This window comes from Anopheles darlingi, chromosome 3 (genome assembly GCF_943734745.1).
Source record: "Anopheles darlingi chromosome 3, idAnoDarlMG_H_01, whole genome shotgun sequence".
Classification (NCBI taxonomy): Eukaryota; Metazoa; Arthropoda; class Insecta; order Diptera; family Culicidae; genus Anopheles; species Anopheles darlingi.
The window spans coordinates 19,415,804-19,429,649 of NC_064875.1; the positions used below are offsets into that span (position 1 = coordinate 19,415,804).

The 13,846-nt window shown below is 50.3% G+C and overlaps 1 protein-coding gene across 3 annotated transcripts in view; it reads left to right on the forward strand.

Moving 5' to 3' along the window:
- The first annotated feature begins 998 nt into the window (after window positions 1-998).
- Window positions 999-13,846, forward strand: part of LOC125957128 (paired box protein Pax-3-like) — a 48,525-nt gene continuing 35,677 nt past the window's right edge. For all 3 annotated transcript variants that reach the window (XM_049689607.1, XM_049689608.1, XM_049689609.1), the window contains exon 1: window positions 999-2,469. In XM_049689607.1, the coding sequence (XP_049545564.1) occupies window positions 2,331-2,469 (139 nt within the window). In that variant the 5' untranslated portion in view covers window positions 999-2,330. The remainder of the gene's footprint in view (window positions 2,470-13,846) is intronic.

The window sequence follows — 13,846 nt, forward strand, 5'->3', positions numbered from 1 at the left end:
ACTCTGTCCCAATTGTTCTGTGATAGTAACCTTGGTAGTAGGTTCTCAGAAAGAGGTAATGCCTTGCGCGTGGCTTCCAACTGTACCAACAACAGCGTCGTCTAGACGCTTCGCTAATACAATCTTCTCGTCGCTCGTTTCGCTCAAGCTTTCAGCTAATTAAATACTTTTGTTTATTATTATTGTCGTGGGGGGATTTCCAGCTTCGACGGTACGGGGTTCTTCAAAATTTTTGCAGCTTGAGATTTTGTGATAGAGTGAGAAGACTTGCCAAGTTTGATTAAAATAATACTTTTTTTAGACATTCCAGGTTACTTTAATGTCTTTTGCATATTTTTCAGAAACTTGAAAACATTTTACCTAAGAACCGAAATAGGTTAAAATAAATCCAAGTAACCCAGAATATTGACCAACGATATATCGCCTGTTTACATATAAGACATTTTATCAATTTTTTGATTACAAAAACTTAAAAATGGAAGTCCAGCGGAATAAGTTGGGCAACAAAAATGAAGGCGCCCCGTCGGCAATCGCGCGCGCACACGCTGGGGCTCAACGCTGGCCAACCAGTCCCAGGTCTGGCCAGCCGGCCAGTCAGCCAGCATGATGACGCGCTGCTCTCCTATTGGCCGACGGTGGGCGAGATGCGTTGTTCAACCCGTTTCCAGCCGTCGGTCGGTCGCTTTATCTCCCACTGCGACACCTCTTCGAGAGCATACCCAAGTCTTCCATCTTGCTCTCTCTCTCTCTCTGTGGCACTCTGCTGCGGTCGATGCGGACGAATGCTTGTGTGTGCGCACGCCTGACACACCCTCGAGAGACCCAACGACGACGACGACGACGACGACGACGAGAGGAGAACACCCTCCGCCTCCGATTTGTCTCTGGGCCGGGCTCAGGTGCACCCCTAAAGTTGCCCCTGCTCATGGGTGCTTGAGTTTGGAACGGCTTTGGTGCTGCTCGTTTCCTGCTCAGCTTCAGTCTCGGGCCGATACCAGCACCGTCCACATCCTCGTCGTCGTCGTCGTCGTCGTCGCCGCTGCTCGTTCGTTCGCTGGTTCGTTCGCTCGTTCGGTTGCTCGGTTTTCTTTCGTTTCGTGGTTGGCCACCGCGCGCGCTTTTGAGCCCAGCATCGCTCGTGAGGCAGGCGGTCAGACCAAACATACCGCAAACGGCGCCACATTACATTGTCACTAAAAAACGATCTCAACGACTGGACGTCAAGTTGGTATCAGATTAGTTTTTCCCAGGGGGGGAAAAGTGATCAGTGGGCTGGCTGGCAGGAACTGGAACGTTGTGAAGTGTAAGTGTAAAAGTCAGTTAAAAGCCTTACTAGCCTGCAAAGCACCCTCCGAGTGCCAGCAAGCGACGTGCAATCATCGTAAAACATTGATGAGTGTAGTGTGCTTAAGAGGCGTGAGGTGTGTCACCGACCGACCGACGCGCGCGTGTGTGTGTGTGTGTGGGGTGTAAGCAAAAAAAATAATTAAAAATCATTAACCCAGATGAGAAGTCGTTGTGATACGGCAGCTGGAACAACTGTTGTAGCAGCAATGCAGATATGAAGCGCGAGAAGTAGAAGCAGAAAAAACGAAGAAAATCCCCAACCGTGTGCCTGTGCCTGTGTGTGTGTGTGTGTGTGCTTGTGCTCGGAAAACTGGTCCTGAAATATGAAAACGCAATCTTGCTCCCGTTAACAAGAGGAGCTGCAAACGGTCGACGATGCCATATTCCGATGCCCGTTGCTACAGCCAGCATAGAAGATGATATGTTGATCTGACCCATTACGTTCGGTAGCATCAGCATCACCAGCAGCATACCAGAGAGAGCTTGAAGCAAACTGACGCGAAAGTCTAATTAATTAATTAATTACCACGCCACACCGTAACACCGTAACTGTCCGTTTTCCCCCGATTCGCGGCTCCTTCAATTCCGTGGCATGCGGTGACAACAACGCTGTTTTTTGTTGTTTGAAATTTACGGGCATAAAGTAAGGTGCAAAAGACTTGCATCTCCACTTGAAGACGAACCCTGATCGTGATCGTCGATCGTCACTAGTTGGCAGGAACTAGTTAGTGTGCATCGTTGTTGTTGTGTGCGCGCGAGAGAGAGAGATGTGCTCTCCGTTGTTGTGATGTGGAACATCCCGAGGTTCCTTTTTATCTCGTGAAGTTGGATTGTTATAGCAATAAAAAAAAAAAGGTGTGACTGTAGCCTGTAGTGTGTAGACAGAACAGTGGCACAGAGGTGTTGAGGACTGGAGGTACCGTAAAGCCGTCAGTTGGACACTCCCGGAAAAGGTGCCGTTCTGGTGCCTTCGGCCAAGTATAATGTTGATTGGATCGGCGATCGGTAGCGAGTTTACCCAACTACCGAGTGCCCCGTGGAGCATGGAACCTCCCAGGGCTCCCCTGCCCGGCCAAGGATCCCTGCCACCGCCACCACCCTCGTTGCAGCTCTCACCGACCGGTAAGTTCGATGACGACGACACATTTGCCGTCGGTAAATCGATCAATTCTTCCACAGGGCGCTCAGTGTCCGTCCGTTGAGGTCCATCCGGTGGCCAATAGAACTAGAATTGAATTGTTTCACTGGCCACGGAGGAACAACATTTACAGCGGACACATTGGCGTCAATCATTCGCAGCTGACTGGACATGTTCCATTCCTCCGGAACCCAGGGAACATGTCGCAGAAATACCTGGCTGGTTGGCTGGTCGTGCGTGGCCAGACTGAGCAAGTTGTTGAGCTTGTGTTGGAAGCGCAAAAAAATTAGCTCCCGGATCGCTCGAACATGCCATCGGTATGGAGCAATCCGGGCAATCCTGGCAGCCTGGCGGTTGCCCGGTTGGTCCGGATTGGTTCTGCCAATCGATCACCAAACCATCTCGTCGTGAAGATGTTCGTCATCGGGAAACAGTGAATGAAAACAAAAAATTAGCACTTTTTCTGCACGTTTTTTCTGCGTCCATCCTGTCCTGTCCTGTCCGCAAGAACGTTCCCCTCTCTCTCTCTGGTGATGGTGGTCTTGTGAGTGAGATGGTGATGGCACTCGCGGTTTTTACTGGAGCAGAAGAAGAAGCGCATCCGCACTGTACGATCGTTATCGGGATCTGGTGACGTTCATCGGTTTCCTCTTCTTTTCCTTCTGGCGCTCCGTCCCGAGGGCCCCGGCGAGGTCCGGAAGTCCCAGGGCGCCAAGCAAGTGTTCATGTCCAATAGCTGTCCTGGCTGTCTCGGTTGACTCGGTTGCTTTTATTAACTACTTTATCAACCCGAAAAAGGCGGGGAAGGGGAGACACACATTTCGTAGCGAAATACCGTCCATGGAAGGGCATTTTGTGGTTATGTTTGTGTGTAGTTAGATAATTTTCCTACTTATTTCATGTTTCGAATTGCATTATTATGCGAGTCACACGATAGCGAACTATCATTAGCGCGTAAACTGTCAAGGACATTAGCGTAAACTGTCATTTACTAGCATGTAGTATGCAATTATTTGGCCAACAAACAGTGCAATAACAATAACACGCAACTGACTTGTGTTGTATGTCCTAATTTGGTCATTTGCCATCTTTTCGACCGTATAATGATACTTGACTGTCGCCTTCCTGTTTCAATTTCAAATGAATTTCACTCTGGGATGAGTGAAAGATCGAAAGAAACCTCCAGTTTTTTTTTTGACAGTTCTTAACAGGAAAGTTGCATTTGTGTATCGGCCCCTTTCAATACGTCATAATAGAACAGCGTATCTTCGCAAATCGATTTCGCATACCTTCAAGGGCAGACTGAAGTGAAGAACGGGGGAAAAGAAGACGTCGCACCGGGGCACACTGCCCAGCAGCACCCTTTTCTGTGAAGTCTGTGAAACCAGAAGCGTCACCTGCGACTGAGTGCGCGAGAAAATCAATCATTTATCATCCTCCCAAACTGCACGTTGATTGAACCCGGGGCCCGGGAATGGAATGACGGGATCGAGCGATCGATCGATCGATCGAGAGGAATATTAATAAAAAAAAAAACAGACACACAAGAAAAGATCGCGCAACTGTCAAGTGAAGTTCCCAAAAACAACGCTCAACACTCGCATGAAGATCGATTAAAATTCAGCACGAAATTGATTTCCGGACACTCGCTGCTGCTGCTGCTGCCGCCCGGGACTTGCCAACCTGTCAGCCACCAGCCACGGTGGTTTGATATGCGTGCGACCACCGGAGCTGTTGACAGGCGGCCAGCGGTGGCCCAGCAGGAGCCCATCCACCGCGCGTCATCATCCAACCTGCCAGCCAGCAACTCCCGTTCCGTCGAGAGAGAGAGAGAAATGTGCATTTTGAGATGCAGCTTTTTGGCGCTCGACTGTCCCGTGTTCGTGACTGTGTGTGTGTCAGACAACAAACCGACAACGACTTGTTAACGGTTGAAGCATATAGCTTGGGACACATTTCTGACGAGCGCGATCGCGACGAATGTCCAGCGCGTAGAGACGCATAATGTCCGCGCCGCCATCATCACCATCATCCGGATGGCCGGAAACTTTCTTTCTTTCTTTCACCGCCACCTCTGATGGATCTAAAATCCATCGAGCATCGATCATGCGCGCACTGCTCGTGTGTGTGTGCGGCTGTGGTCAGCAATGTGTGAACGACAAATTGATCATAAATATTGCGTCGTCTTCGTCCCATCATTTCGCGCATTCACTTCCGCTGGCCGCTGGTCGCTGCGTTTTAACGGCTGTCGAATGTGGAATTTCGTTCATGTTTTAAAGTAAAGCACCATCACCAGCACCGGGACCAGGACCAGGAATTCGATGCTGGGGGATGCGCACCCGTCGTCGACGTCGTCGTCTGACTTTCTTCGTACTGTTTTGTCCCCCTTTTTGGGTTGCTTTTGTTGGGCCATATGGTCGCAATTGCCGAGCTGTTCGCAATTTTCCGTTTGTGAAATCGCTTTACGGCGTGGAAAACGCTTTCGCTCTGGTTGTGGTGCTGGCCAGCCAGTGGCCAGCAGTAGCACCACCGACCGACCGACGAGTGACCGAGTTGAGTGGAACAATCTCGCGTGCAATTTCTTTTAATTAATTAATATTTATTTATTCGCACAATATTCCATTCCTGCGTGCCGAGTTTTACGCCGGCGGATGGTTATGTTGTACTGTGTGTCCGTTGTGTGTGTGTGTGTGTGTGTTCGCACCAAGAGAGAGCATCCTGTCCCGTGTGGCACTCCAGCGAGACTCCAGACAGGAGGGACAAGTGAAGTTTTATGGAGTCGTTTTGTGAGTTAATTGTTGTTGAACGTTACTGAAATGGTGATGATGGTGGTCGTGGTCGTGGTCGTCGCACCATTTTGCTACCCCCCTTTTGCCATGCCTCGCGCGATAATTTGTACCACGATCGTGTTATCGCGTCGTCGCCGGCTGGGTTGGAATTAACTTGAATTTACGAGCCTCAAACTGGGGCTGGCTGGAGGTAGCGGAAGTCAGGGTACAAGTTATGCCCTCGCCAGCTCGACACACTCAACCCTACAACCTATGAACTCCGGGAGTGGAGCATGCCAGAGATACTTTTAAGAAGCTCTCAAGAGGCTTGATCGTCGTCGTCGAAGGAGCAGCATTCGAAGCAATTTTAAAATTCATTGCATCGCTCATAACTGCCACCGGAGCGAAGCGTTCTCTCTCTCTCTCTTTCTTTCTCTCTCTCTCTCTCTCTCTCTCTCTCTCTCTCGCTCTCTCTATCTCTCTCTTCCTCTCTGTTCCCTTGTTTTTGGGGCACCAAAATGCCAACATGTGGCTCGATCGATTCGAGAAAGTGTTAATGTCCCGCTGCTCTCTCTCTCTCTCTGATGCTGCTCTCTGCTGCTGCTCTCTGATGATGAGGAGCCCTCTGACCATCCCAAACTCCCTTCCCGCTGGGCTCTGTCCACCGGTGGCCAATCATATAATTGAATTTCACGTCACTTATGCGCTCATCGAATGCAGTTCGCGCGACAGCAGCAACAACTCGCTCGAGCTGCATTTTCGAAGCTCGAGCACTCATTTCGGTCCCAACGCGGGGGGCTAATCGAAGGTGAAACGAACTTCCAATGAGCAGCAGAGGGACAAGGGACGGAGCAAAGGGCGCATATGAACAACAACAACAACGACACTAAAACAAAAAACTCGTCAAACGCGCCTCGCGCGAACGCGCGTTTGTGAAGTTGTGAACAATTTTAATTTCAAATTAATTTTAATTTTGTCGCATTCCTCGCCGTAGCAGCAGCAACGGATCGCAGTAGCCGCAGCCAGGAGTTGGGACCGAGAGCAATGGTTCGGCGTTGCCCGGTGCCTGGCCTGCCCGGATGGGGCTGCACAGCACTGAAAACGGGTTAATGATTTTAATGTGTCACCCAGTTGCCCGACCGGGGGAGCCGGCGCAGAGCAGGGCGCACGAATTGATGACACACACACACGAGCACGGGATGGTTGATCATCGTCATCGTTGTCGTCGTCCACCGAACTTGTCAAACATGACCTGGCACCTAACCTAACCGACGGTGTGTGTTGTCGTGGTGATGATGGTTCCCATGCTCCAAACATGTCCGTCTCCGGTTTTGCTGGCGCAGATTCCCATATTTGTGCTAGGAGTAGCAGCAGCAGCTGCTGCAGATGCTGATGCTGTTGTTGTTGCTGCTGTTTTGCCAACAAGTTTGGTTCCCCCTTCTCGTTCGCGCCCCGCAAAATGTGTTAAAAAAAAGGTGATTTGAAGCGTGCGTCGACTAGGAAGAAGTAGAGTAGAGGAAAGGGGAACAAGTTTGAAGGATCGGGAGCCAAAAACGATGGACTAAAAGGTGGTCTCGGCCCCAAAAACCGTCTGGCTGGTTTCTGGCCAAAAACCCCCGATCCCAAAGAGACAATGGAATGGAATGGAATGGGGACCTCGAGAGGTGCAGAGTTTGACGACTTATGACAGCTCGAAGCGGAGGTTTCGGACCGGACATATTTGGTATGGCGAACAATCACCCTAAAGGGTACCCTTTTGCGCATCCAACTTCCAGGCGATCGCTGCTCCTCCTCCTCCACCTCCCCCGTTGAGGCCCCCGAACGGAGGGGAATCGATAATAATTAATTTTCAAAAAAGACAAAATATTGAATTTCCTTTCCACCACCACGAGGTGCACCCAGAAGAGAAGGAACAGAAGAAGGAAGGAGGAAGGAGGAGTAGTAGTCGTGGCCTCAACACACAGCTAATGATGCTCCGTTTCCGTTGTGGTGCGACATTTGCTTTGGCATCGAACGTCAAACCTCGACAACAACAACAGCAACAACAACAGGACAACCATCAACAGCACAGCTAGTCCTTGCTTAATTAATGCTCCACCACCATCACCAGCAGCGACACCCGATGATTAGTGGCCGGTAGTGGTCCTGGGGCCCACTGGGCATTAGAAGCTTCCGAGCGTGTGTTTCTTCTGTGTGTGTGTTCTGTGTGTGTGTGAAAGGCTTTCTTTTGCTTCTTCACCAGCAACAGCGCCAGTCGTCGTCGTTGGAGTCCGATAGAGCACCGGAATGAGGATGAGTTTAATTACCTTCGTTGGCTTCCCATCCCAAGTAGGCTTCGCTTGCCTGTCTGCCACTGGAGCCAATTTTGAAAAAAGACTTTTCCGTCCGTCAATCATACCAGGAGCAGCAGCAATAACGGGGGCCAATGTTTAATTTCCTCCACAACACACACACTGTTCGGGCCGGTATCGTCTCGTGCTGCATCGGAATCGATGATTGATTCTCGCCGCCGTTGGCCTGGCACCCTCCCCTTCCTTCCTCTCTCTTCTTTTCCCATAAATCTACTGGCAACAACGACGACGACGCGCAGTTCGCGTCGCGGACAAATTATTTACGCTCCAGGTGCGGGGCTGCCCTACCACCACCACCACTACCTCCGGTGCCACACAATTCCGTTCCGTAATTTGCTTCCCCCCCTCCTTTCTGTGGCCCCCGCAGCAGAGGGCTCATAATTACCCGTCGTCGTCGTCGCCGGCGTCGTCATCGATCCAGTAAAGTCACTCCCGGTGTTTCGTGCGTGCTGCGGTGCGCGAACCAACGCCCGGCTCACCGAAAACAAAATGGCGCTCATCGCCATGCTTCCGCGCGCAATTATTAATCGCTGCCTGCCACCAGATCCCTCCGTCCCCTTCGCTTCTCTTCACACCTGACCTGAGCCAGCTGCTGCTGCTGCTGCTGCTGCTGCTGCTGGTGGTGGTGTCGATGATGGTTGGCTCTGCGGGCGGCTCAATTGTTGTGTGGCGGCCACCGGGCCACTACTGGAAGGAGAAAACTCGTTCCCAGTCCCCGGGCTAGTGGCCACGTATCGATTTTGCACGTGAAACGGAACTGGAGCATGACTGAGTGACTGTCACGATCCTCGCCCTCTAGGAGCAACGCGGGGGTTGCGGGGGGAATCGTGCAGCGATTTGAAAAGGACGCCCGTTACACGCCGTTGGTGGATGTCCGGCTAATGTCCTTTCGGGTTCGCCAAGTAATGATGCGTCGTGAGTGTGTGCGAGTGTGTGCGAGTGTGTGTGTGTGAGCGAGGGCATGCCATTGCCAGGGAACAGCGCGAGAAATGATGGCTCATCGTGGCTCATCGGCCCCTCCCCTCTGGACTATGACCTCCCGTGCTCCATCGTCGGAAAGTCGTGTCGTATCTAGCAGCGCATAGAAAATGGTTCCCTTTTCACCTCCTAGAGGCCACCTTTTCCCCCCTTTCCGCTTATCATTCTCGACGACGACGGAAGACGCAGAGCGAAACGCGCGCAACCCATATCGAAATGGTAATTGTGGTCTTGAGGAGACCCCCTGAGGGGAGGAGGGAAGGCGGTACCGAAACATGATATTCCACCCCCTCCTCCCCTCTTTCTTCACCCATCTATGAGTGATTTGAATGGAACTTGAGTTCTGTTGCCACTCGCACACACACACATCCGTGGTGCGCAATTTCCGCGCCGTCGTGCATTTCCACTCAGACGATTACGCAAAGCAACGCCCCGCCGGGACTGGATTTGGGGCCTCCGACTCCACCTCCACTTTTCTCACCCTCTCTCCGCCCGGGTTGCGGGTGACGGTAACGATCCTCGATGCGATTAAGGTCTTCCCCCCTCGGGGGCCATGGCTTCTCTTCCTCTCTGTCTCTCTCTCCATTACTGTGGCATTAATTTGGTCGCCTTTTAATCAGATTATCGCGACTTTATCGGCGTTCCCTTGGCACGTCCGGGGGTAGCGGGTTTTTGCAGGATTTACCAGCGACACCGACGAAGGACACGACGAGCGCGAGCGCGCGCGCGCACACACACACCCTGATTTGGTTACCCCTCCGGTTTTCTTCGTGCTACAATAGTGTTACAATAGTGTGGCGGAGGATTCAATTACCGGTGACAGTGGCTTCTCTTTTGTTCTTTCATCGATTTTCGATCGGATAAGTAGAAGCCAAGCCATCATTAGGCGACACCATTTAATCCAATAAAACCATTCTCATTGTATGTGTGTGTGTGTGTGTGTCTATTGTGTGATAATAGAGAGGCAGAAAGTGAGAGAGAGAAGTCACAAAGTACCAGAAGTAAGTTAAATAAAAGTTTAAAACGAAGCTTCCTGTAAACAAATATCAAGATTGAAAGACCAAAAAACGTCATTCGCTTCGTTAGATTAATAAAATATTTTTTTTATGCCAGGGAACCTGGTAAGAGGAGGAATAGGTCCTAAACGGGTTGTAGCGAGGTATGGGACCGGGAAGGAGGTCGATCTGAAGTGCCGAGAGCGAGCGCCAGAACCACATTCACAGTCGTAGCCCCCCTTTTGGCACGTATCGTGTTACATTTCATGCGCATGTTCACACGTTCCGGTGGCTTATTAGCCCCCCCCCCCCCCTCTACACTCTCTACCACCTCTGGTAGAGGATCGCATGTTGCATGTCCCCCGGCAGCGGCACCACCACCACCACCACCACCACCAACGACAACAACAACGTCTGCGCCTGGGAATTGAAATATGGAATTCCATAATTGAAGAGTAAGCCATCATAAATCGCCGTGACAACCACGCCACCGTGACCAACAACCGATCGCCGATCGCCGATCGAGAATCTAGAGGCAATAATGATCGCAGCAACAACAACAGCTATACCAACGTGCGACTATTTTTGGTTCGCCAAACCCAACGCCAGCAGCAGCGAGAGTTCGAAGCGCGCTGCTGGCGTCGTCCAGTTGTTGTCGGTGGCGCCGGCCACAAGTAAAACCGTGGAATGCACGTCCAGGCACGGTTTTGGGAAGTGGACGCTTCTGGGAGGGCTTCTTCAACCGGGGGGGCTGCTGCTATCCGCGGATCTTCGATGCCTTTTTTGGCGGCCCCACACATTACACACAAAACGGCACAAAGACAACAACAACAGATCAATCGCCGACGACGACGACGACGACAGAAGAGACAGACTGCGAGATGTAGATTCGCGACGGACCAACGGCGGCGACGACGGCGAGCAATCAGTGAACGCGCAGAACCGCCGGAGACAATCCGATGAGGGCCACGGAACCATTGCGAGCCTCGATGCACTCACTGCGGCTACTGTTACTGTTGCTGCTGCTGCTGCTCCTGATTGATATAATGACGCGACATGATGGTTGTTTTGATGCAAGGAAGTTGATAACGCGCATCGTCGTACCGTGCACACACACATACATTGTGTGGCCAGTGCGGCGACCACCGGCGCAGTTCCGGTGCGACCAAGGAGGACGCGATGCAAGCGCACGGCGATCGTTTTTCGATGAACATTCGGATCGGATTCCGGGCGATTTCTCTCGGTTTTTGGCCACCGCGGAGAAGGGGCCTGGTGCATTCCGGTCCGTCTGTGCACTTCCTTTTACAGGAGCAGCCGCAGCAGCAGCAGCAGCGCTCGAGATTGATCTTGAGCGATGCGCGATTGCTGCTGTTGCGTCGTTTTGTCTTTCTTTCGTCAAATGTGGCTGGCGCTGTGGCTGGCTGGCTGGGAACTTGTTTCTGGGTTCGGGTTCGAAATCTAACAAATTAATGATGCGTTCCCCCTGTCGACACACACACACGCGCGCACACACGCGGAGACAGGTAGAACAATCGACATAAATTCTTGCAGTTTCTTTACACTTTCGCGAACGCTACATCTGTTCTGCGGGCAGATCGGAATCGTGAATCGGCGTCTGCGGTAGCTGCGGCTGCGTCTGCGCGTAATCAATGTCACACGGTGTGTGCAGTTGGACCCCCGGCCGATTGGACGTTTGAACATGCGTTTAATGCTCTTTTTTTGCCCCGATTGACGCTTGGCAACTCTGCCGTTCCTCTTGTACTTTCTTATCACCAAAATCCTTCTCAAAAGGGCAAAAAGGCAAAGAAAGATGTGCTGAAAAGGTGTGTTAATACCTGCGCGCGAGCGGGTACGGACCCCCTACGGACCTGCTTTGTCCCTCGTCCTTATCATGCATTATTCAGCATTGGCTGGAGGGCATTGTCGCGGGTCCCGTCGCGATATGCATCTTTATGAGGTAATTTACGTGGCGCAATTAGTCACATTAGCACCTTCGACTTCGGCGCGCAGCCCTTTTGCTGCCTTCGACCTTTCGTCTTCAACTTTTCTTTGAGAAAGAGGGAGAAAAAGAGACACACAAAACTGATCAGTTGATCAGATGGTGATCATCAACGCGTCTTCACTCATCCTCCGCCGTCGTCATCATCACCGTTTCGATCAGGTTAACACAATCAGCGGGATCGTATCGATAAGGACGGACGAGCCTGTGGCCGTCGAACAACCGCGGTGACAACCGCGAGCGGAACGAGCGATCCCCGAAAATTATGAGTAATTATCGCCCGGTAGGACATCCAATCAGTGACACCGCGGGCGCCTAAATGATCGCGACGCAGAAGACGACGACGACGCAGACGACGAAGACTTTCACAGAAAACAGAACCACGGACACGGGCGGAAAATAATTTAATATATAAACCGAATCCCCCCGCTGGCCGGCGCGTGATCAAAATGTGCGCCAGTGAATGAAGTGATGAAAACGTGTCACAATGGAAGCGCGCGCGTGTGTGTGTGAGTGGATGTTGGCGTGCTGTGCCCATTTCGGGCAAGGCAGGACAGGGCTCTCCCCCCGTCGCGTTTGATCAATCGATAGAATACCCGAATGCCTTCGCTGAGACCCCGTGTGGTGCCCATCGGCAGTGACATTTATCTATTTTGCTGTAAACATGCAAAGTTATGTGGGCACACGAGGGACCTCGGCGACCGCCGCGCCTGGTGAGCATTGATGGGATGGGCCGGTTGCCGTTGATTGTGAAACTCGAATATGGAGAGGGGGAAAATGGAAAACAGACAAAAAAAACGAGCTCGAAATCAATCTTCAAATGCAAAGCATTAGTAGAAGTAGAGGATGGCGCGCTAGTTGTCAGCCGCATGATCATTCCTCTAAAGCCTGCACTAGTTGGAATCTGGTCACTAATTTTTAATCATTGCGGCACTTCCAGTGGTTACTTTGTTAAAATCGATCCTTCAAACGCCTTCATTTCAGTGTTGGTCGATGGAACACGAAAGGCGAATCAAACATCTGCACACTGAATGTGAAATATTTGATTAGAGGAAAAACAACAAAATGCTTGAAATTTCCTTAAATCAATTCAAAATATTATACTTAAACGTTGCTGGAGGATTCTTTTCGTTAAATCGGAGAATATAAAACAACCGAAAAGGCCCGATTTTACGGAGCAACATCGAGCCAAAGAGTTTTTAACACTCCAGGGATCTTTTGGCGTGATTTTATCAATAAAAATTCACGACGGATGACATTACAGTGCGATAAATATGGTTGAGAGGAGATTTGAGAACGCATCAAGCCAGAAAATAACTTAATAGGTTCTTAGAACACAGCCTGATTGTTCAAAACCATTCAATGGAAATTGAACAAACAAGTTCAGATCGATTTCAAATTATGCATTTCGATGGACGATGGTTTCGACAATTACCAGGAAACAAATTTGATTTCAACAATTATAGAGAGAGTATTGCAGAAATATTTTAGTTCATTTACGCAGAAAATTTTGCTCGTAAGATGATGATTTGTTATTGGATCTGAAATTATAGCGAAACATTAAATGTTCTTACCTTTCGGCGCAACGTCCAATCGAAATTTATGCAAAGTGGAGAATTTTGTCTAGCTAAAGAAAAGGATTTTGTCTTTTATTTGTCCAACAATGATACAGTGTAATTTCGATCTGTCTTAGGTAGCTTATTTAGGTGCATTTTCAAATAAATCGATTTCATAGCTCGATCTCGATAGCTCATAGTATGACTATCAATCCACCACATTGTCTGTATTTTCGTTTCATCGATTTCTATTGTAGTAAAATCAAAGAGGAAGTCAAGTAATTTATCAAAAATGTATTAAAACCAGCTGAAAGCTGGAGGTGCTGTGCAACAAGTGGGCAATTTAGGGGTGATGTCAAAGTTTCAGCCAAAAACAGTCGTTTGAAAATCTATCGCATAATTTGCCATTTCATCTATCATTTTATGTCATTTCTTTGCTGAGATATGAACTGTGTGTCGTCCAGATTCTAACTGGTACAGGTTTTATGCGGATAAACACAAAGAAACAACGGGCAGGAGGACCTCAAACATGCTCCCAAAGAATGCTCGCTCATTTTTAGTCTCCCCCTCTTAACGATGCGTCCCCGGGGACTCATTCCTGTGTGTGCGCAGGCGCGCGCGCGCGCCAATAGTCCATGCCAAGAGTCAAGAGTTCCTCCTGGGAGGGGGCTATACTACACTGGTCAGTGGCCGCGCACATGGGCAACGATTTGT